This window comes from Squalius cephalus, assembly GCF_949319135.1.
Source record: "Squalius cephalus genome assembly, chromosome: 11".
Classification (NCBI taxonomy): Eukaryota; Metazoa; Chordata; class Actinopteri; order Cypriniformes; family Leuciscidae; genus Squalius; species Squalius cephalus.
The window spans coordinates 22206992-22229956 of NC_137132.1; the positions used below are offsets into that span (position 1 = coordinate 22206992).

Genomic DNA, 22965 nt, shown 5'->3' on the forward strand with positions numbered 1-22965 from the left:
AAGTTGTAATATTGTAAGTGCACCTTACCAATAAAATAATGTAATATGCAGTATGTAAACTTAAATGTAAACTTACCGTATATAAATCTGTAATCTCTGCTTTTTTATGTGCACAAATACAGACACACATACACACTTGCCAACACCAAAGAAGAAAAAGAGGTGAGATTTATAGTGCACCTTGGTCTAGACTCTGTTAACTGATCCCAGTTTCATGTCAGACACACTCTGCTCTCACATAAGCTTGTAAAACTTGGCAAACACAATGCAGTGCACATAGAGATGAGACACCATTGCAGTCAGAACCATCTCCAGCAGTGCACTGGCCTTTCCATGCCTTCTCAATAACATTTAATACTGCTTCATACAATTCCCATTCCTAAAGGGGCTCAGAGCTGGGATCTAGCAACTGGGTAAGGTGAGGGAATGCTGGGTGGTGGTTGGTTTGTCATTGACAAGTAGCCTGGGCTCACAAATTACTTGGGAACCTCAGAACATTTGTTTATTATCTGCCCGATAAAGGAACTCATTTTACATGAAGACAGGCAACTAAAACAATGCATTGAGGATGAGGAAAAACAAGACTTTGAGCATATGGAGAGCATGTGAGTGGAAAGTAAAACAAGGCTTGAAGAATGCCTGTGAAACACCTCAAAGATCCAATGAAATTACTTATATACAAACATATATATCAGTAAATCTAAAGTAATATTTTAGTAGGCTACTTAAACACAAATGGGAGCAGTAGTAATAGTAATGCTGGTCTTATATGAATGGAGAGGAAAGTTTGGCAAATCTGTGATGAAACATAATAATGTGGTAAGAGAGGTTAATGTGTTTTGTTCTTGCAAAACTGACAATTAACATAGTGTTTTTCTCTCTCACGCTACACTCCAAAACCGAAAGGTGTTCTGTTCTTTGTTCTAGCTGAAGAGAAAGCCCAAAAGCTGTCAAAATCAATGAAAGAGTCTGTTCAGAAAAATGATATGTTGCCTTTATCTTTAACAGCCCATGCATTCGTACAACACCAATGTGTCTTTATCCCTCCACACCACTGGTGGTCCACAGTGGGTAGCAGTGTTACTGGTATCCTACATGTGCTTCAGGATCATAAGACCACGTTTGGTTGCCTTGATATGCATCTGGCAGACCTATAAAGAAGTGCAGATGTGGTTTGCATTGTTTCATTTTAAACCTGGACACCACCACTGCTAGTATGTACCATATCAAAGGCTGAGGGCACTGGGCCAAGAGCTATATCTTTTATGCCAATAAACCAATAACGCAGATGAAATTTATCTGCTCATGTTAAAGGGAGACACCCTGTCGTTCTTGTTCAACAGCATTATTCTAGTGAAATTACAAGAATGTTTTGTTTAAACCAACTTCCTTTCTCACTTCACGATTCCCTACAGAGCTACGGTCCTTCTTTGTTAAGAAGCAGAACCAAGGCTGTCACATCTCTTCAACCCCATGCCAAACATCACCTGCACGAGGAGTAATTGATTCTATTCTGTCTCGTTTTTAGAGGTGTTAAATCGGTTTAGCAGACAGAATCCGTGAATGGAATGCAGCAAAGCTTCTCCAGCTATTGCTGACATCCATTACTCCAAAGACAAAGAGCACGTGCCAGCAAAGCACAAATCCTGCTCCGACAGACACTATGCAGTAGGTGGCAATTTAACTATTACAGTAAGGCTGAACAAATCCTTTGGATGAGCTGAGAGTTTACAACAGCCAGTCGATGGCTTCAGGGTTAAACAGTTTCTGCAAGATATTTGTACACACTGTACCGATGCATATCGAAATGACAATACCACATGATTGATGACGTTGAAGCTTCGAATGTCAAGCAGTATCGGAAAGTCGGAACAGACAGTTTAAAAAAAATTGGCACTTCACGACCCCACCTGATGCATAAAAAGGGAAATGATTATCGAGGAGGCATTATTAATTTAAATGATTTAACACTATTCTACCCCCCAACATAAATTATATTAAAACAAATATTTTTTTATTATTATTTTATTATTAATATATTTTATATTGTTGATCAATATGTGAATTCGTTGACCAGGCTACACATTACATGAGTTTTGGTCTCATTGGTACATATTAATTTAGATAAGATCAAATTAGATAGAACTGTATTGATCCCACTCTTGTATGTCACTGACTCCTGAATCTTTGTTTGGTCACATGCTTTTTCTGCTCTGCAGTGATTTGTTAGATATGGTGGAGAAAACAAGTCGGACCACCAAATGCGCATTGTGTTAAAAGCTTTGTGTTAAAAGCTTTGAGTAATAAACCGTTCCCATTCAGTTGGTCAACTCGGTACAACACATGACTATGGGATATCGCGCTCTAGCGCCATCTGCTGAAGACACCTTTATTCACGCCTGAAAGGCAAATGACGCATGACGACGTGGGCGGGGCCACCTGCCCACAGCATATAAATGCAGTTGTATGCGTCATTCCCTTTGTTCTTCAGCTCTTCACCGTGCTGCTAGAACGCCATCATGCCACAGTTTTCATAGGAAAAGCCCCATGGCAATTCCTGTCGAAAGGCACAAATAGAGAAAAGTGTTAAAAGCATAAAGTTTACCATTGCTAACGAAAACTAATAAGTCTTTTTCTCAGGGAAAAAAATGGCTAAAAAAAAGAATTTGTCACGTCGGGACTGCGTAGGTTATCGTACAGACAACTTAGCAGGATTTATGGTAATCAGGCCTGCACGGCTAGAGCCTTGAGCACTATGTTCTTGCTACAAACATATCAGGCTTTTTGCTTGGGTGAACTAAGCAAGGCCGTGTCCGAGGGAAGACTGTGTGATGAACTCATGGGGAAGGTAAGATCCACAGCTGATTATATACTGCGTACAACACGTTGCGCATTGGTATCGTTAGGTCATGCGATGGCCAGTACAGTGGTGGCTCAGTGGAATTTTTTCTCCGCAGGAAGGAGGGGACAGACAAATTCCTAGCTCGCAAACGAGGGAGGATCATCGGCCCGAGGCAGCCGCCTTCTTCTCTCAGTGAAAAAGAAACCCTGCGAAAGAGTGGATTCAGCTTTCAATAAAGAAACTTTGTGTTCAGCATACAATGCCTCATGTAAACAGTCATACAATGCCTCAGGTATTGATTTGTCAGAACAATCAAAATGTTTTGAAACCACCAAACTCACAAACGAACGACAAACGAATGTGTTGTCAAAGGGGGTAAAGGCAGGGATATCCAATATCCAGCAATGCTCAATAAGAGAGGTGGGGGTTTCCCCAAGTGACGATAACGCCAGCGTGCGTTCAGGCTCTGGTTCCCTGGGGATCCCCGTGTCTATTGACAGAGGGAATTCCTCTAGGCAGAGTTACGTCATGTAGTAGTGATGACAGATGCGTCACTACATGGATGGGGAGCTCTATGCCGGGGGAGTTCTGTAAAAGGAGAATGGTCATCAACACTGAAGGAGCGTCATATAAATTACTTGGAGTTGCAGGCAGTTCTTCTGGCACTGAAACACTTTGTGCAGCATCTGCACGGCGAACATGTGTTCGTCAGAACGGACAACGCGACAGTAATGTCATACATAAACAGACAAGGGGGCACCCACTCTCTTCCACTGATGCAACTAACACAGACACTCCTAATATGGGCCAGCGAACACTTAGCGTCGCTCAGGGCAGTGCATGTCCCGGGCCACCTTAATGGCGGAGCAGACCTGCTATCCCGGGGAGGACCACAGGTCAGGGAATGGCGTTTGCACCCGAGAATAGTGGCGCAGATTTGGGATTGGTTCGCCAGGGCCGAGGTCGATCTTTTTGCGTCCAAGGAAAACACACACTGTTTTTCTCGATAACAAACAGCAGCGCCCCGCTGGGGGTAGATGCGCTGTCTCATGTATGGCCCAAAACTCTACTGTACGTGTTTCCGCCAGTAGACCTGATACAGCCCACTCTGGACAGAGTGCGTCAAGAAGGTCTGTCACTAATTTTAGTGGCCCCGCGCTGGCCAACGAAAACATGGTACGCATGTATCATGACGTTGCTGTCAGGGACACTGTGGTGTCTTCCTCAATGCAGGGACCTGCTGTCCCAGGCAGGAGGACAGATTCTACACCCCCGGCCAGAACTGTGGCATCTATGGGCCTACCCCCTGAGAGGGAGAATCTAGTGGCAGCAGGGCTCCCAATTAATGTCGTGGCCATTATACAGAGTGCTATAGGGCACCATCAACAAGGGGGCTTTATGTGTCGAAATGGCGCATATTTGAACAGTGGAGGACAAAAGTCATTATCGCCATGTCAATGCCCAATTGCGGGAATATTAACTTTTCTGCAGGATTTGTTTGAGGAAGGTCGCTCACATTCCACACTTAAAGTTTACTTAGCGGCCATTTTGGCCTGTCACGAGGGTATTAATGGGGCCGCGCCGAGCGCGCACCTGCTGGCCGTTCGGTTCCTTAAAGGAGCGAGGCGGCTGAAGCCCGTTACAAAGTCGATGGTACCATCATGGGACCTAACTGTGGTTTTGGAGGCTATGTGTGAACCTCCATTTTGAGCCCTTAAAATCATTGAATCTAAGGATGCTGTCTTATAAAACAGCCCTATTGCTGGCGCTGGACAACAAAGCGCGTAGGTGATCTCCATGCGCTGTCAGTGCATCCCTCATGCATCCAGTTTGCACTGGATGGGTCTAGAGTGGTGTCCGAACATGGCGTATACATCAAAAGTCATGTCAGGGGCATATAGTTCGCTCTCGTTCGAGCTGCCAGCTCTGTCAAACCTCTCGATTGACTCGGAGGAGGAGACTCCATGCGTTATGCCCTGTACGAATTTTACGCAGGTATATCGAGCAGACACAAGCAGTGCGTTCATCCGACCAACTTTTTGTGTGTTTTGTGTGTTTTTTGTGTGTTTTTTGTGTGTTTTGCCATACAAAAGTAAAGGGTTAGCTCTGCCGGCAGGGGTACAGGCATGGCAACGTCATGGGCGTTGTTTAGAGGGGTGTCAGTACACTGTTAGAAAAATCTGTAGAAATTACAGTATTACTGGCAGCTACTTGCCAGTAACTTACTGTAGATTTAAATTGATGTTATTTACTGGCAACAATTTGTTCAAAATTAAATGAAAATTAAACATTAACAAGTCTTTATCTTTACAGAATAAAACTAAAATAACATCCTCATGCAAAGCATTCTGGGAACCAAAATCTGAAGGAAAAAAAACAGAAAAAGGTTGATGAATATTTCTGGTTCCCAGAATGCTTTGCATTAGATTGTTATTTTATAATTTTATTCTTTAAAGACAAAGACTTGTTAATGTTTAATGTTCATTTAACTTTGAACAAACTGTTGCCAGTAAATAACATAAATTTAAATCTACAGTAAGTTACTGGCAAACAGCTGCAAAACTACAGCAAATTTTTTACAGTGAACAACATTTGTGCGGCAGCCAGTTGGGCATCACCACACACATTTGTTCGGTTTTACCGACTAGATGTCACTGCTTTGACAGTGGCTCGGTCCGTGCTTACTGCAGGGGCTTTAGACCAAGGATCGTCACTCTCTTGAAAAAGGGTCATGTGGCAGTGCTGGTCCCTTATGTTTAGTTCAGTGACTTGGCAGGGCGTGAATATATGTCCCATAGTCATGTGTTGTACCGAGTTGACCGACTGAATGGGAGCTTTGAGTTATGCATATACTGTTCCCAGAAGGAGGGAAAAGAGGTACAACACCTCTGGGCCCTGCGCAGTCGGAGGCTCGGTGAAGAGCTGGACTGAACAAAGGGAATGACGCATTCGACTGCATTTATATGCTGTGGTACGTCGTCATGCGTCATTTGCCTTTCAGGCGTGAATAAAGGTTTCTTCAGCAGATGGCGCTAGAGCGCGATATCCCATAGTCATGTGTTGTACCTCGTTTCTCTCCTTCTGGGAATAGTAGTTATATGCATAACTCAATGTTTTTCGGCACAATTTTATGAAAGCCTCAAATGCTTCAGAAAGCATTGGTTTCCCATCACAAATTTTGCAAAGGTCCTTTTAGGGACTCTTTTAGGGAATTAATATTCAAGGAGACTTTCAATATAATACTCTACATACCATACAGGAGAAAATCGAGGAGAATGTACAACCACACAACACATAGAACTTAAATATACAATCAAAGGAGGTAAAGAGATAATTAACAAGGTACACCGGAACTGATGATTCTAATCAGACAAAAAGGGCAGAGAACAGAGGGGAACTGAGCTAATTAACAAACTGGAAAGCTAACTTAGAACAGAGCATGAAAAACAGATCAAAAACAAACTCAAAACATGACAGTTTCATTGTTTCCACGGCTTTCGGCCCGCCCTGCTTGCCACAGTGTGCTTATTGCATCGTCTCAGTGATTGTTTTGCAGGTTAACACATCCACTGCATTAATGCTTGAAGAAAGATCTTTTTAAGCCTAATAATGACAGTTTTCTTGCCTCTGACTGTAAGCAACTCTCTCTATATCCTTTGTCTGCACATATCTACAGTGTTTATCAGTCAGCACAAACCAACCCAAGTGATATTTTTTAGGATATGAGAAGTTCATAAGACACTCACTATCCTTTAGAAAAACAGCATGTTTTGAGACTAGATGGCATAGATAGATGTGAAGTTTTTCCCCCCACTTTGAAAATAGGAATAATTTTCTCTTTTATGTCCTGTGGAAATGAGATGTCCTCTCTGTGGCTCTCTGGATCTGCATGCAGTCTAGAAAGTGTCTGTGCTCCTATGCCAAACACAACAGCCGAGCGTGATGTAAATCGCATGAGGTGACCGAGGCAAAGGAAGATGCATGTCTGAGCTGACAGAGCCAGACATTTCCATTAATAGCTTGTCAGGGTGCCTTGCATTCATTCATGGGAAATCTCTCTAAAAGATGGAAATGAAAGATTTCCCATTTTCCCTATAGCCTATCAGAAATACTCCTCCTTGGCATTTCACAACATTCTATGTAACTGAAGGGTAATGTGGACAGAGCGACTTAAGTTGAGACAATAAGGAAGGAACTACAACATGTGCACACCCCTGTAAGACATACCCAGGTAGAGGGTTATAAACTCCTTGTCCACACTAGAACATGTGTTTGGCTTGTTAAGGTCACTTGTGAAAAATGGCAAATGCTTATGCAAGTCTCAAGCACTTGAGTCACAATCTTAAAATGTCCAAAAAAGACAGAACTGCTTCTGCAGGTGGTGTGTAAAATAGGTGAACTTTAAGAGATGTAGCCTTAGTCTGGTTGGAATTAATATACTTGAGCTGGTTATTCGTGGGATTCCCTTGCTGCCGACTTCTTTTTTTACTTTTTCCACTTTTAATGGTTTAGGATTTAGCGAAAAAACTGAAAACTGGTCTTAGACCAGCGCTTGAGAAATAATAAATATTAGATATCTTCACATAGACTCAAAAAGCACTGGATCTTCAGGGGTCATGGCCTGAAATAAATCAGCCGTAGTGCTGTAATGTCAGTTACTCTGCTAACACAGTTATGTGTTGACACAGTAGGGATGCTGTGATACTGCGCAAGACAGAAAAGTGTGATATAACACATATAATGTGAGAAAGTTCTCGTGTTCTCATCCACAGGGTCTTCTCACGTCATATATCTGTGTCCAGAAAATAGATTTAGCTAATGTGTCTAAATCATTCAAAAGTCTGATATATGACTGGAAAAAGCTCTTTGGCGATATTTATATACATCCAAAGAGAGCTTGCTTGCTTATTTATTTATTTATTGATATATTTATTATTTTATATTTATTTATTGTTTTATTTAAATCATTCTTTAAGTCATTATTTATTTTTATTTGTAATTTTGACTGCATAAAAACTATTTATTTATTTATTTTTTGTATGCCATTTGGTTTGAAATCCTTTCTCTTTGCTTCCAGGTTTAACACATCTGGTCTGAGGTAAATTTGTTCCAGTGAGGATTCTAGATGTGACTGGACAAGATCAGCAGGGAAATGCTATGCATTGTCCTATTACTAAATTGAGGGTTAAGAGGGTAGAATGTGATTCTTCATTGAAGTACCAGAGAAAATGAGCAAAGGACATAACAGAGAGACATCCTAAATAAGCCAAAAACAAAAGAAATGTTGATATAAATAAACATCTAATTAAATATAACAAAAAAATCCAGGCTTTCTTCGCTTTGTTACTTCTCTAAAAGGGTGGTCAGGCAGTATTGTGTTCTATATAATTCCATAAGAAACAATTGTGTGCAATCTTAACGAAGCAGCACAAATAGTTAAAATGCATGGCATTCAGAGCTCAGATTACTGCCTGTAACTTCACAGGACGTGGCCTTTAAATTCTCTGCATCTGCCATTGCGTGCAAGCCATGTCTGCAGATGCTGGGAGCCAACCACAACTAGTATTCACAGAAAACTAAATTAACACTTTGGAGTTTATGCTAACCACCCCGCTTAAATAGTTTTTTTTTATACAAATTTGTGGGCTCTTTTTGGTTGTCTTTTTGATTATCCAGGTGAAATTAACAGGAAGAGTTATAGTGTTACCAGCAGGTTGGTGGAGCTGTTATTGGGTTTTACAAGTTGCTCTCACGACACAGGGTCAAATGGTGGCAATGGAAACATTAAATGGAAAGTATTTTTGATAATGGATAAAGCAATTTTTTTTTTTTTTTTTTTTTTACTATTTAGTAAAAATGAGTGATAGTTACCCAAAAAAATTATATTCTGTCATTCTTTACTCACACTCATGTGCGTAAAAACGAAAGAAGACATTTGGCAAAAGCAGGTTTGACTGAATAAATTGTGCATTTTTTAAATAATTTTTGGGTGAACAATCCCTTTAGTGTCATAATATGGAATAATTCTGTGACAATGTGGAAGTCTACAACATGAAAGTTTATATAGGGATGTGGGTGGCATTTCTTCCAAAACAACCACAAAATCAAGCAAAAACATGTTAACTGCTTCAAGTTAACAAGCAGGAGACAATGGTTTTCTGGTCATGAACCATTTTCCCAAGTGAAAGTTTTCGTGGTTTCTTAGTATATTTAGTCCCAGACTAGAAATTAGGGAGGAAAGTAACTTTTTCAAAAGACCAGTCTATGATAGTGACAATTTCACACCCCATTTTTATTTTATTTTATTAAACTGTAGTAGGCTATGTCTCTACAGAGACTCTAGAGAATAGAAAGAAGAAAAGATAAAAAGACACACTAAGATAATAATCTGTCGTCTTCCTTTGAGCCAAAACCAATTTCATTAATATTCAAAAAAGCTGTCCATAAACAAAGTATTCCTGCCAGAGAGCAGTGTAATATTCACATAGAGGAAAATTCTTCTGTAGACATGAGGATTTGGAACTAGCTGTGGCATACAAAACCCATCTTCTTGTAAGTAGCGTATAATGTAATGCATTTATATATATACTTTTTGCATTCAAGCTGTTTCACCATGTCAGTATAATATGTTAAATAGGCAGAAGTTGAATTATCATGGAAAAAATGGCGCTACATAGAACTGGAAAACCAATATTGTTTATCAGTTATGAAAAGCCAAAACACTCGACAGTTTCTGGAACGCCACTAGATACTTTTTCATAATTTCCTTGTCAAATGATCCCAACTTCCCAGCATAAACTCGTTCAGCTGTGGTTCTTCCTCACCATAGCTATAACTCTTGCTAATTCCAGCTGGATTAAACAGTGCCTGAAATCCACCCAATTTAGCCCTGAAATATAGTTGCTTAATGGATGATAGGCGACATGGAAAATAACATCACTGTAATTTTTTTGCCAAAATCTGAAGAAGAGAACAGCTGCTCTGAGAAGTTCTTTGCTCTTCAAATATCAGTGATCTTTCCTCTTATGAGAATTTGCAAGCTGGAAAATCAACATTTGTTATTATATTTGATATTGTTATTATACTGTAGGTTCACTTTAAAGGGATAGTTCATCAAAAAAGAACATTTTGTCATCATGTCTACACCCTCATGTTGTTCCAAACCTGTATGAATTTCTGTCTTCAGCTGAACACACACACAAAAAAGATATTTTAAAGAACGTTGGTAACCAAACAGTTCATGAAAACTCATGCAAAAAAAACAAAAAAAAAAACTATTCAAAACTTCTCTTCTTGTGTTGCAGGTTTGGGTGTTGCACTTACTTCTAAGGATTACGTTGTTGTTTCTTTCTTTTCACCTTGTGTTTTCAGGAAGAGGTTTAGTATTTGATGTTCACAGTCACGCATATTATGGATCCATAACAGTGACGAATTGCACTCAGCCTGATTCAACAGCAAGCAGGAGGAAAAAAAAGGTTGACAGTTTGTTTGAAATGGCACATTACAAAAACTATAAAAGGACCAGGTCCATATGCTACACGGTGTAAACACGGAGCAATGTTTGTAATTATTTTGCTTGGGAATAATGACATAGCGGGTAAGACATCTAGAGCATGGTGTGTTGCCATGTTTTCTTTCTTGCTTTTCTTTGAGGTCCTTGTCTCTGTGCCTTGATTGCAGTCGAGGAACTCAGAAAGGGCGGTGTGAGGACGAACCACTGGCCAACATCTGGAGGCGCATTTAATGATCATTAAAAGCGTGACGGGATATTTACTGAATGGGAGGAAAACAGTGGGAAGCTGCAGAGCTTTCGAAGGCACGGAATGGTTCGGTAATGTATGTCCTTGCAAAGGTTTCAAACATGGAGAACTTAGATTTAACAGGCCTTGTTTTCAGTTTATGTGTCCCAGTAAACTTGCATCCAAATACGTCCACTGTGGGTGGCTGGTTTGGTCTGCCTCATTGTCAAATTTAACCTAAGGTTCCCAGACTAAAAAAATGCTCTAAACAGAAGGCTTGTGGCGTAGACACGACTTCAGTAAGGTATGTGTTTGGGAATACAACCTAATTGCAATTACATTAAACCTTGTGTTTTTTTTTCTTGTTGGCCCCTGGTGAACCCAGCTGTATTATAACAGGCGACCACCCAATCAGAATGATCCTTCAAAGATCATGTTTAAAGTAAGGATAAACATCTAGTTATTTGATTTTTAAGACATTTAATGGATTGCCAAGTCCAGTACATGACCTTTAAAAATACATACATGCATATGTACATATTGCTAACTAACTATATAGTAAACATGCAGTTAATGCTTATTATTCAGTACTTAAATGTATAATTACAACACAGACACCTTAAAATAAAGAGTAGCACTTTACTTTAAGGTGTCTTTGTTACATTGTAATTATATGAGTAATATTAAGTAACTCACTATAGGGTTTGGTTAGGGTTAGTTGCATGTAATTATGCATAATTTGTAACATGTAACACTGACACTGTAAAATAAAGTATAAAAAATATAAGTATAAAATAATCTTTTCTTTGGCAGACACAGAGGGCTCTGCTTTTTCAGTGCAAAAGGGCAAAATAACTGTTTTTTAGCTTTAACATGATTTTTTTAGGTGCATGCAAGAATGTGGAGGTCAAAGGTTAAAAGTCAAAGGATGTTCATTTAAATGATCATACAAAAGCACACTTTTCCAATTTTTCACTTCCTCCGTCCTCATGCTTGATGCATATTGGCTTGCAAAGTTGAAGCATGTGAGGCGTTTCACACACCACCTAACATCTATTCCCAAGAGACTCAGTAACTGCTTCTTCCGTCTTCAGCTCGGCCTCTAAATAGTATTCTTTGTGAGACTTCTGAGATAGGCCCAATGCATAAAGCAAAATCAAATGTACAGCTGTTAAAAAAAAGTTTTGTCAGGTACTTGAAAATGTGCTTCATGTGGCCTACCATATTCATTAACTGGTTTAATTTAAAACAAAAAGTATCATTTATATGACTGAATTGGAATAAGTGGTACAAAACATTGATGCAATATGTGTGATAGGCAATGACTGTTGTCAAGGACATTTGTAAAGTACAAAGCACAAAGCAGTCGGCTCATTTTTGGCACAAATGGAACCCCATATGTATAGGCATATGTATTAATTTGCATAGTTAATGAGACAGGATGCTTTTAGTTAAGGCCCTTTCACACAGCGCGTTGATCCCGGGAAATTGCCGTAAAATTGCTAGAGTGCCTTCTGTGTGAACGCAAACACGTCCCGGGATTGATGCCGGGATCAATGCCGGGATGGGGACCTAGTAACATTGCCGGTAACAGTTCCGGAACGCGCCCTGTGTGAACAAAAGCCAGGACCAATGCCGTAAGGTGTGTGTCGTAGTGATGACGCACGTGCCATCGCACGGGCCTTTCTACAACCTATGCCAGCATAGCATATGGGGAACGAGCCACTCGGCAAATCCAGTGGCGCTGCTGGGGAGTATGGACTCGTCTTCGTGTGACTGAGAGTTATCAGCAAAACTGACATCTGACAGGAGTTATCACATCCTGACCTCACGTGTCTTAACGGGATGTGTGTGAAGTACGCACTCACAGATTCCGGAAAATCACTGGGTCTGGTAGTGTGAATGAACCAAAATCAAACAATCCCGGGACACATTAGGCTATCCATGTAGCCTATTTTCGGGAATCTCTGTGTGAAAGGGGTTTGGTGTAACGGGTTAACCATTGTGAGCTGTCACAATGATGCTATCATTCCTGAAGTGATACTGACACCTCCTGGTCATACTAAGTATAGTAGAAAGGCTGTTTATCTCCCTCATTTCGTTTTACATAAAGCCGCGCATCACATTTAACCTCACAGAAATTTGTATTTCTATTAGGATTGTATTCTGTGTAAAAAAACAAAATAAATAAATAAAATAATAGTACTATTGTTTACTCTCTATTATAATGCTGTTAGTATGTAACGACGCTACTACAGTAACCCTGAAGAATTTCACATCGTCACTTCCGTTTGCAGAGAACTGAGAGGATTTGCGTTACCGAGCGACCAAGAGGATTGACAGAAGAGTCTGTGGAGATTATTTGCCATCCGGACATCCATTAAAACACACACACATCGCATTTTGATCATGGAATAATTTTAAATGTGGCCCGTGTGGTTCGGTTCAGCGGTTAAGACGGCACACAGGTTAGTAAAGCAGCGGCAGATGGGTCAAGCATCCTCTTCTCCCCGGTGTGTGTGACACGTAGCTCAGCTGCAGCGGCGCCGAGAAGAGGACGCTTGACCTGCTCCGGCTCAAGCGCGTCATGGCGTCTGTTCACATCACACACACACTGTAGCATAAAGTATAATCCATCCCTTCCCCCTTTTGTTAAGGGCGCAGTTTTTACCGATGCTTATATAGTATGCTAGATTTTTTTTGTGTGTGTTGGCCCCCCAGTTCATTGCTTATAGACTGGGCTATAGATTCATCATGCAATGTATATTGGTCTTCTAATAAAACGTCATTGTTGATTGTGTAATTATCACTCTTTTATTAATACTTTTACATTATATTAGGCTATATGTTAAAACATTTATATTTCAACACATGCTTCACTAAGACTTTTAATATAGTATTTATGTGGTATTAGACACCAGGAGTTGGTTTTACTATAGTGATGTAACCAAAAAATCTAACTGTCTGTATGTCTGTCTGTCTGTCTGTCTCTGTCTATCTGTCTGTCTATCTATCTATCTGTCTGCCTGCCTATCTGTCTATCTATCTGTCTGTCTGTCTATCTGTCTCTGTCTGTCTATCTGTCTCTATCTGTCTATCTCTGTCTGTCTGTGTCTATCTATCTATCTATCTGTCTCTGTCAGTCTATCTGTCTGTCTATCTATCTGTCTCTGTCTATCTATCTGTCTCTGTCAGTCTATCTGTCTGTCTATCTATCTGTCTCTGTCTATCTATCTGTCTCTGTCAGTCTACCTGTCTGTCTCTGTCTATCTGTCTGTCTATCTATCTATCTGTCTGCCTGCCTATCTGTCTATCTATCTGTCTGTCTGTCTATCTGTCTCTGTCTGTCTATCTGTCTCTATCTGTCTATCTCTGTCTGTCTGTGTCTATCTATCTATCTGTCTCTGTCAGTCTATCTGTCTGTCTATCTATCTGTCTCTGTCTATCTATCTGTCTCTGTCAGTCTATCTGTCTCTGTCTATCTATCTGTCTCTGTCAGTCTACCTGTCTGTCTGTGTCTATCTGTCTCTGTCTATCTATCTGTCTCTGCCTGCCTGTCTGTCTATCTGTCTCTGTCTGTCAGTCTGTCTCTATCTATCTATCTATCTATCTATCTATCTATCTATCTATCTATCTATCTATCTATCTATCTATCTATCTGTCTGTCTGTCTGTCTGTCTGTCTGTCTATCTGTCTCTGTCTGTCAGTCTGTCTCTATCTATCTATCTGTCTATCTATCTATCTATCTATCTATCTATCTATCTCTGTATGTCTGTCTGTCTGTCTGTCTGTCTGTCTGTCTCTGTCTGTCAGTCTGTCTCTATCTATCTATCTATCTATCTATCTATCTATCTATCTATCTATCTATCTATCTATCTATCTATCTATCTATCTATCTCTGTATGTCTGTCTGTCTGTCTATCTCATCTGCAATGTGTCTTTTTTTGTAGATATCCATTATGACAGACAGTATTTTGAGCAAAGCCGCCACTATGGAAATACCCATCAACAGCAACGGGGACACCAGGACGGCAGAGGATGACAGTCTTGAGCAGGTGTATATCCACTGCCCATCCAACCTACTTTTCATTTCAGGCCCGCTGCTCAGTTACGTCGTGAACCAGACCTGATTGTGATGTGACGTCCTGTTTCTGTGGAAATTGTGTAGCTGGATCTGAAAGGCCTTGAATAGTTGGCTTAATCACACATTAATGAGCCATTGTAAATATGACACTGTTCATTTTAGTTGTGTATTTCAGCATGTTTGTCTCCTCAATGTATCTGTTTCATCTTTTTTTTTGCACTGTCTTCACATTTTATGTTTTTTCATGTCACAGGGTGCACAGATTGGTGGGAGCTTAGATGAAATTGTAGGCACACTGCCAGTGGCCATGGTGAGGGAGAGTTTGTGGGTGTCCTCGTATGTTGGAGCCCTATTCCCTTTGATTTAGTGTGGTCGATGGTTTGCATAGTTGTACAAATAGTAATCACTGACCTGTCATGGGGCTTGTGCAAATGTTGGTGCAGGATTTATCACAAATGGGAGCTGTTTACTGGTCAGAAAAGTCAAGCAGAGACATGGAAAGCAGTCATGCAAATATTTTAATTTGCATGTGTTTTATAGTGACTTTGATTTATTAATTTTTTTTCTTAATAGGGATTCTCTGAACTAAAGACGTCTGGTTAATCAATGTATTTGTCAACCAACTTGATAAACTTGATAAACCAACTTGAATTGCCACATTTGTTTTTACAACATTTTATAAAAGTTTTAAGGAGAAGGTAAGGATTTAGTATTAATATAAGGCCATATTTTTTAATAGGAATAAGCTTCTAGTCTAAAGCAACATATTTTTGTGTTTAAGTATTTAAACACTATATATAAAGTAAAAAAAATTGTATTTATTTATTTATTTATTTTTGTCATCATCCCAGTGTTATTGTTAACTAAAACTATTAAAACTCATTGATAATTTAACAAAGCTGAAATAAAATTATATCTAAATATTAGATGAAGAACTCTAACTTGAATATCAACAAATCAACAAATTAGTAATATTGCCTTAGCAACTAAGTACTGAAATTACTAAAACTGTAATAAACATTAAAGTAAAAAAATAAAAAAATAAATAATGAAACAAATACAAAAATAAAGCCAAAATAAAAAAACAAATTAACATAATTACATAAACATAATTACTAAAACAAAGTAAAATTAAAATAAAAACGGAAAAAAAGCTCATTTAAAATGTTAATAAATATAATAGTATATACCATGAATAATGCTAAAATAGCTCTGTTCCATCCACTCTTTTGAAACCCACTTGTGTTTCCCCCCACCTAGTGTGCAGAGTTTATGCTAAATGTGTTTTCATCTCTGTATTGTAGATTGTAATATACTGTGAAATTAAATCTCATGGCATCTAGGACTTGCAGCAGGTGATGGTGTCTGGACCGAACCTGAATGAAACCAGTATTGTGTCTGGAGGCTACGGAGGGGCAGCAGAGGGCATCATACCCACCAGTTCCATCAAAGGTAAAGAGCACTTAAATAGTTTAAAATGGTGTCCGAATCTGATCTTGATTTGAAGCAGCATCTGAGACATGTGGATAGACTTACATCTCTGGTGACGTATATATGTTTAGGACCAGCTGTTCGTTTCAACCCGGAGTATTTTGACAGAAGATGTGGTAACACGCCCAAACCAGGTGTCTATGCATGATAACTTGACAGGAGATCTTTTTTAGAATCTCTACAGCTTCCCCCCCTCTCTCTCCCTCAGTGTAAAATGTGTTTGTCAGCATTTTAACAGCAAATGTTTGGCTCTTTTCTACAGGGTGCTGAGGACAGTCGCATGGTGGATGCATGTTTGCATATGCAACACAAACCCCTTGTTTGTTTGTTTTAAATTTACTGTATATGTTTTGTAACAAATGTTTTTGTGAGCTGAATGTGTTTGAACTGTGAAATACACAGTAATTCTTTAAGTGGTGTTTCTTTATGCTCAGTAACATGGTTGGCCGTAACACATTAACATGGTACTGAAACACATGCCTGAGTACCAAACCTAGCTGACACGGTCAGTGGCGGTCCATGAGGAGTTTAATTTGATTTATTATGTTTAGTTGAATATCCATTTTGATTGTTCAGTTTACTAATCAAATGAGCCTTTGTTATTAGCGTCATCTGGAATTTGTGAAGTATGTATTACAAATAATTAAATAAATTGAAATTTGAAAACAAAAGTTAATTTAAATTTCATATGAATTAAATAATATTTTATATATATACACTACCATTCAGAAATGTGGGGTCAGTAAGATTTATTTGAAAGAAATTAATACTTTTATTCAGCTAGGATGCATTAAATTGGTCAAAAGTGACAGTAAAAAATTATGTTACAGAAGATTTCTGTTTCAAAATAATGCTGTTATTTTGCTGCTTATTTTTTTATTATTCATCAAAGGATCTTATTCATAAAAAATATGTTTTTCACAAAAATATTTTTTAACTGTTTTTAACATTGGTATTAATAAGAAATCTTTCTTAAGCAGCAAATCAGCATATTAGAATGATTTCTGAAGGATTATGTGACACTGAAGACTGGAGTAATGATGCTGAAAATTCAGCTTTGGCATCACAGGAATAAATCACATTCTAAAATATATTAAAATTTAAACTATATTATTTTTACAATATTTTTGATCAAATCAAACTTTAAAAAAATCTTACTAACCCCAAACTTTTAATCAGTAGTGTTTATTTATATTGATTTTATTTACCCCAAATTATCGAATACATTTCTAATGACCGCCACTCTACAGTCAGTCCTTTAGCAGCAACCTGGTTTGCCATTCATTTTCATCCTCTACTTCCATCTTTTATCACCTTATCATTACCTTTATATAAAGGTATACGTTTCCTTGCTCTTATAAACCTCTTAACCTTCACTTTTAAGCATTTAACTCTTATTTTTTTTGTGCACAATTCATCATCATAATCTTCAATATTGTTATTGTTTTATGTACATTTTGATAATACCCTCAATGAACTAATTTTTTTCATCAGTTTACTAATCTCAACTACAACACAGTTAATGTTACAGTTATTGTTAATCATCTCTATTACCCCCAAAACACTTAATATTGCAATTTCCTTAATGGTCTTTCAATTAAACTACATCTCCATCTCATTCCTCCACCCGTCCACTGTTATTCATTCATTTCAGACATCCGCTCCAAATCCAGGGGTATCACTCCCAGCAATTCAGCTGCCAGTCGGATAGCAAACCAGCCAGGACATTACCCAGGTATCCCAGGGCCTCCTCACCCTTTCCTGCCACTGCCAGACACCTTTTTCTTCCAGCCCATAATTAGCAGTCATTACTCATTTACTGTCATCACACCTTTTATTCTTGCCCCGATTCATTTGTCAGCCTCGGAAATATCAGTCTCTAGTCTGAAAATGGTGCATTGTAGTAAAATTCTTTCTCTGTAATCTTGTTGTGATTACTGTAATCTTATAGACAAAACTGGGTTGTGGTGTTCAAAAGGGTGTTCCTTCTATCCAAAATGTCCAATTTGAAATGATATTGTATTTTGGGGTATGGCCCCCTATTTATAGTGCATTTTCTACTCTCAGCTCCCAGCATGCACCACAGCAACAGCAACCCAATGATGTCAGAGGAGGCCACAAGAGGAGTAGCTGTAGAGAAATTTGACAGCGTGAAAAAGTGGAGCATTAACACGTACAAGGTAGAAAACCTACCGCATGGAATTAGTAGTTTAATGTTTTATAAGTCTCTTATGCTCACCAAGGCTGCATTTTAGGAAAAATACAATAAAAACAGCAGTATTGTATATTATTATTGCAATTTAAACTGTTTTTAATATATTTTTAAATGTAATTGATTCTTGTGACGTCAAAGCTGAATTTTCAGCATCATTGCTCGAGGCTTCAGTGTCACATGATCCTTCAGAAATCATTCTAATATGATGATTTGGTGCTCATGAAAGATTTCTTATTATCATCAATGTTGATAATAGCTATGCTGCTCAATATGTTAGAGGAAACCATGATTTTTTTTCAGGGTTCTTTAATTAATAGAAAGTTCAAAGGAACAGCATTTATTTGAATTAAAGATCTTTTGTAACATTATAAATGTTTTTACTGTCACTTTTTGATTTAATGTTTTTTTGCTAAATAAAATGATTTATGTACACGTATTTAGGATTTATGAAAATGTTAGGTAAAGCCATTATGGGATTCATTTGTATCTGCTGCTGTCCTCTCTTCATCAGTGCACAAAACAGATGTTTTCGGAGCGCTTCGGCCGTGGTACGAAGACGGTGGACATGGAGCTTGAGGCTCAGATCGATGTGCTTAGAGAGACTAAGCTGAAGTACGAGTGTATTCTGAGACTAGCACGTGATCTCACCAACCACTTCTACAACATGGTGCAGACTCAGCAGGCTCTTGGGGACACTTTCGCTGATCTTAGCCAGAAATCCCCTGAATTGCAGGTACTAATTATTTTTGTGTCCCCTGTTCTGGCTGCAGGTGTTGGGCCAATTTATATTTAGTTCCATATTACTACTAGTACTGAATCTTACCTTACCATAGTGTCTTATTTGCCCTAACTTAAACTTAATCCCTTGCAGGATGAGTTTGGCTATAATGCAGAGACACAAAGACTGCTATGCAAGAATGGAGAGACGCTCCTGGGTGCCATCAATTTCTTTGTGTCCAGCATTAATACGCTAGTCAACAAAACCATGGAGGACACGCTCATGACCATCAAGATGTATGAGAACGCAAGGTATCAAAAGTTTGATGTTAATGAGTTACATGTAACTTCATGAGTAAATGAGTGAAAGTATTATTAGCTGCTTAAAGGGTTAGTTCACCCAAAAATGAAAATTAGCCTACCCCATAATTTACTGACCCTCAAGCCATCCTAGGTGTATATGACTTTCTTCTTTCAGCCAAACACAATCGGAGTTATATAAAAAAGATATTCTGGCTCTTCCAAGCTTTATAATGAGATTTTGAAGCCCAAAAAAGTGCATCCATCCATCATAAAAGTAATCCATACGGCTCCAGGGGGTTAATAAAGGCCTTCTGAAGTGAAGTGAAGCGTTTTTGTAAGAAAAATATCCATTTTTTTATTTTTTATAAATCACTAATCACAAGCTTCTGGTAACGTTTGCGTGCATTCACTAGTCGAGTTCCTGCATATGACGTAGGATGCAGGAGTGGCGTAAGCTTAGCTGAGAGGAGACGCCTCTCGAAGTTTAAACAAATAGGGCTGGGCAACAAACTCAAGTTTCTCCGACATTTCTCTTTAAAAATGATTGTTTCTAATTCGTGACCTGTGATTTGTTTTGCTCTATCCTCTGTGCTTCCACATTTGTCAAGATGTCATGTGTTGGGTCAGAGTTCACTCTTCCGCCTGAACTAGACTCGCGTCCAGGCGTTACCAGAAGCCAGTGATTACAGTTTCTAAAGTTATAAATATGGATATTTTTCTTACAAAAACGCTTCAGAAGGCCTTTATAATAAACCCCTGGAGCCACGTGGATTACTTTATGATGGATGGATGCGCTTTTTTGGGCTTCAAAATCTATTCTATTACTATTCACTCCCATTATAAAGCTTGGAAGAGCCAGGATATTTTTTTTATATAACTCCGATTGTGTTTTGCTGAAAGAAGAAACTAATATACACCTAGGATGGCTTGAGGGTGAGTATATTATGCGATAATTTTTATTTTTGGGTGAACTAACCCTTTAAATAAGTTTTGATTCGGACTGCCAAAAAAGGTCAGCAAAATAAATATATGATATATAGATTGCTTAGACAAATTAATCACATGTATCAAAATTAGCTGAGAAACCCCCCCAAATGAAGATAAGTCAAAGACTTGTTGTCGATGACAAGTATTGGTAAGGCATTACAAAAAGGGCAATTAGAAGTCAACGTGTTGCTTTATTTCCTCATCATTGAAAATAAGCATATTCCTAGATCCAGTCCAGTCCACAAGAATTCATTTTGCAATTTGTCAATCTGTATTCAGTTTCAGTTTGTCAATCTGTATTCAGATTCTGGCCTTTGCGTCATGTCTTGCTTTTTTTTTTTTTTTTCACATCTTGCATCATAAGCATCACATTTTAAGCCAAACTGTTCAACCTTTAATGTGTGTTTTTTGTTTTTTTAAGTAAAAGGGATAGCCTAGTTCACCCAAAAATTCTGTCATTATTTACAGTAGATACTTACCCTCATGTCTGTTATTCCAAACCTTACAAAGACCTTTTTCTTATGTGGAACATAAAAGAAGGTATTTTACATGAAATGTCTCATTGTTTTGTGTCCACACAATGGAAGTCCAAAACTATTTTATACATACCGGTTTGGAACAACATGATGGTGAGTAAATGATGACAGAAATTCTAATTGACAGCTCTTGTTATGATGTCAAGGGATTCACAGCCTGTACTTTTTTTTAGCCTAGGATTAGTTATATAGATTTTCTGAACCAGTTTATACTAGTGAATAAATATGTTTTCGTTTTAGACTGGAATTCGATGCCTATAGGACAGACCTGGAGGAGTTGAGCGCGGGTCCGCGGGACGCTGCAGCCATGATGCGCATTGAGATGGCTCAACAGCAGTACCAGATCCAGAAAGACAAATATGAACGACTGCGCAGTGATGTCACCATCAAACTCAAGTTCTTGGATGAGAATAAGGTACCATGTTGAAATCCCTGGTGTTCACATGTTGTGTTTCATACGTCAGAGTTATTCCTGGCTTTTGTCATAGTTTCTTCAGATTTCTGTATTTTGATTTCCAGGTAAAGGTGATGCACAAACAACTCCTACTGTTTCATAATGCTATCTCGGCATATTTCGCTGGAAATCAGCAGCAGCTGGAACAGACTCTCAGACAGTTCAACGTGAAGTTGAAGCCACCGGGTTCTGACAAGCCGTCGTGGCTTGAGGAACAGTAATCACTTTGTCAATGTAAAGAGACACTCAAACATGGAAACCTGAAAATAGATGGATGGGGATGTAAAGAGATGCATTATATGTGATTTGTGTGAATGATTAAGACAAGAGAAGTGGATGTTTTTATTTTGCCAAACCCTGGAAAATGTTCCGTTTTATTTAAAGCCAGAAAATTCTTCCGATGAATATTGATTTGACTAACCGTGGTTATGCTTTACAGCTGCCTTAACTTACTTTTAGGTATAGTGTATGGGCTGTTTAAAGTAAAATGACATGGAACAAATCATTCACTCTCTGTAAAAACATTCACATCTGATGAGGTATTCATAGTCATATTCACAAAACTGTCATACTCCCCTCCCAGGCCAGTTTATATATTTTGTTTTATCTTGATCGAATAGAGCTGAAAGGAATGAATGTTGTGCTTGTGCGCTTGTTTTTAATGTAAGGTCATTTGGGGGAGGATTATGTCAAGGAATAAGAAAGGAAAATTGCTCACGGTATGTGTCATAAGGAGGTTAATATATTTATATTATGTAAATTGTGAAGTCCCACATATGAAATTAAAACACATTTGAAGGCGATAGAATCTTATGAGTATGTATTGTGATGTTTATCGTGTCTTGCATGTGTGTCTTTTGCTTTTTCTGCCACAAGCAGCAAGTTTCTGAGCAGTGTCTTCAAACTCTGCTGGCTGGCAGCAAACGCCACTGGTAGAGTCTGCTGCCAGCCAGGAAAGACTTAACCGCTTTTCCTGGATTGGATTGTTGTTCCCTTGGCCCTTTACTCAAATAAGAGTAAAGGGCTTGGTTTTGGTTTCACTGTGGTAATCAAATTGGATCAGGCATTTTTTCTTGGAAGAAATGGTGCTTTTGTATTTGTATGGGTTTGCTTTAACAATAATTTGTTACGTTTGCAAGTATATTTTATCCGTGTTACACAATTTTAATATTGATTCAGTAACCATGACTGGTATTTTATCTTCTTAAAATGCTCACAACCCATTTTTTGAGGGTCTGTTTCGACAGAGGTCTTTTCTAAAGCCCTATTCGGACGGGACTAGTTTTCCAAACGACGTTTGAGTTACAATTCAACCTACGTCTGTGATTTCATGTACGGATTCGGACGGGACTAACATCTCCGTGTTTATTAAGGTAAGAGTGTCTGTGTTTTACATGTGGGCATTGCAGAAGATCACGTGTTCAGAATGCGTGTATTGCGTATGAAATATAAAGTAAAACGTCCTAACGTGTTTTGTAAACATTTTATAAAAATTGTAGTATATAAAAAAAAAACTAAACATACATTATCATCATGATTTTATAGAACTGGGTTCTTATAATAAACCCACTGGAATAAAAAGTTTTAACTTAAGTTA

General features: G+C 38.5%; 1 protein-coding gene across 3 annotated transcripts; it reads left to right on the forward strand.

The window, feature by feature from the left end:
• The first annotated feature begins 12861 nt into the window (after nucleotides 1-12861).
• Nucleotides 12862-22868, forward strand: arfip2a (ADP-ribosylation factor interacting protein 2a). Of its 3 annotated transcripts, XM_079887035.1 has the most exons (10): nucleotides 12862-13049; nucleotides 14532-14636; nucleotides 16009-16117; nucleotides 16228-16290; nucleotides 17811-17891; nucleotides 18224-18336; nucleotides 18883-19104; nucleotides 19243-19400; nucleotides 21155-21329; nucleotides 21434-22868. In XM_079887035.1, exons 2-10 carry the CDS (start codon nucleotides 14541-14543, stop codon nucleotides 21587-21589), a joined length of 1173 nt encoding a protein of 390 aa, XP_079743161.1. In that variant the 5' UTR covers nucleotides 12862-13049; nucleotides 14532-14540; the 3' UTR covers nucleotides 21590-22868. The 3 variants fall into 3 exon arrangements, with proteins under 3 accessions (XP_079743161.1, XP_079743162.1, XP_079743163.1); XM_079887036.1 differs by lacking the exon at nucleotides 16228-16290; XM_079887037.1 differs by lacking the exons at nucleotides 16228-16290; nucleotides 17811-17891.
• The last annotated feature ends 97 nt before the right edge of the window (nucleotides 22869-22965 follow it).

Bases quoted from the DNA above. Each gene is read 5' to 3' on its own strand.
- arfip2a (XM_079887035.1), top strand. From the start codon at position 14,541: ATGACAGACAGTATTTTGAGCAAAGCCGCCACTATGGAAATACCCATC. The intron at 16,118-16,227 runs GTAAAGAGCACT...ATATATGTTTAG, and splicing joins ACCCACCAGTTCCATCAAAG to GACCAGCTGTTCGTTTCAAC. The intron at 16,291-17,810 runs GTGTCTATGCAT...CATTCATTTCAG, and splicing joins TGGTAACACGCCCAAACCAG to ACATCCGCTCCAAATCCAGG.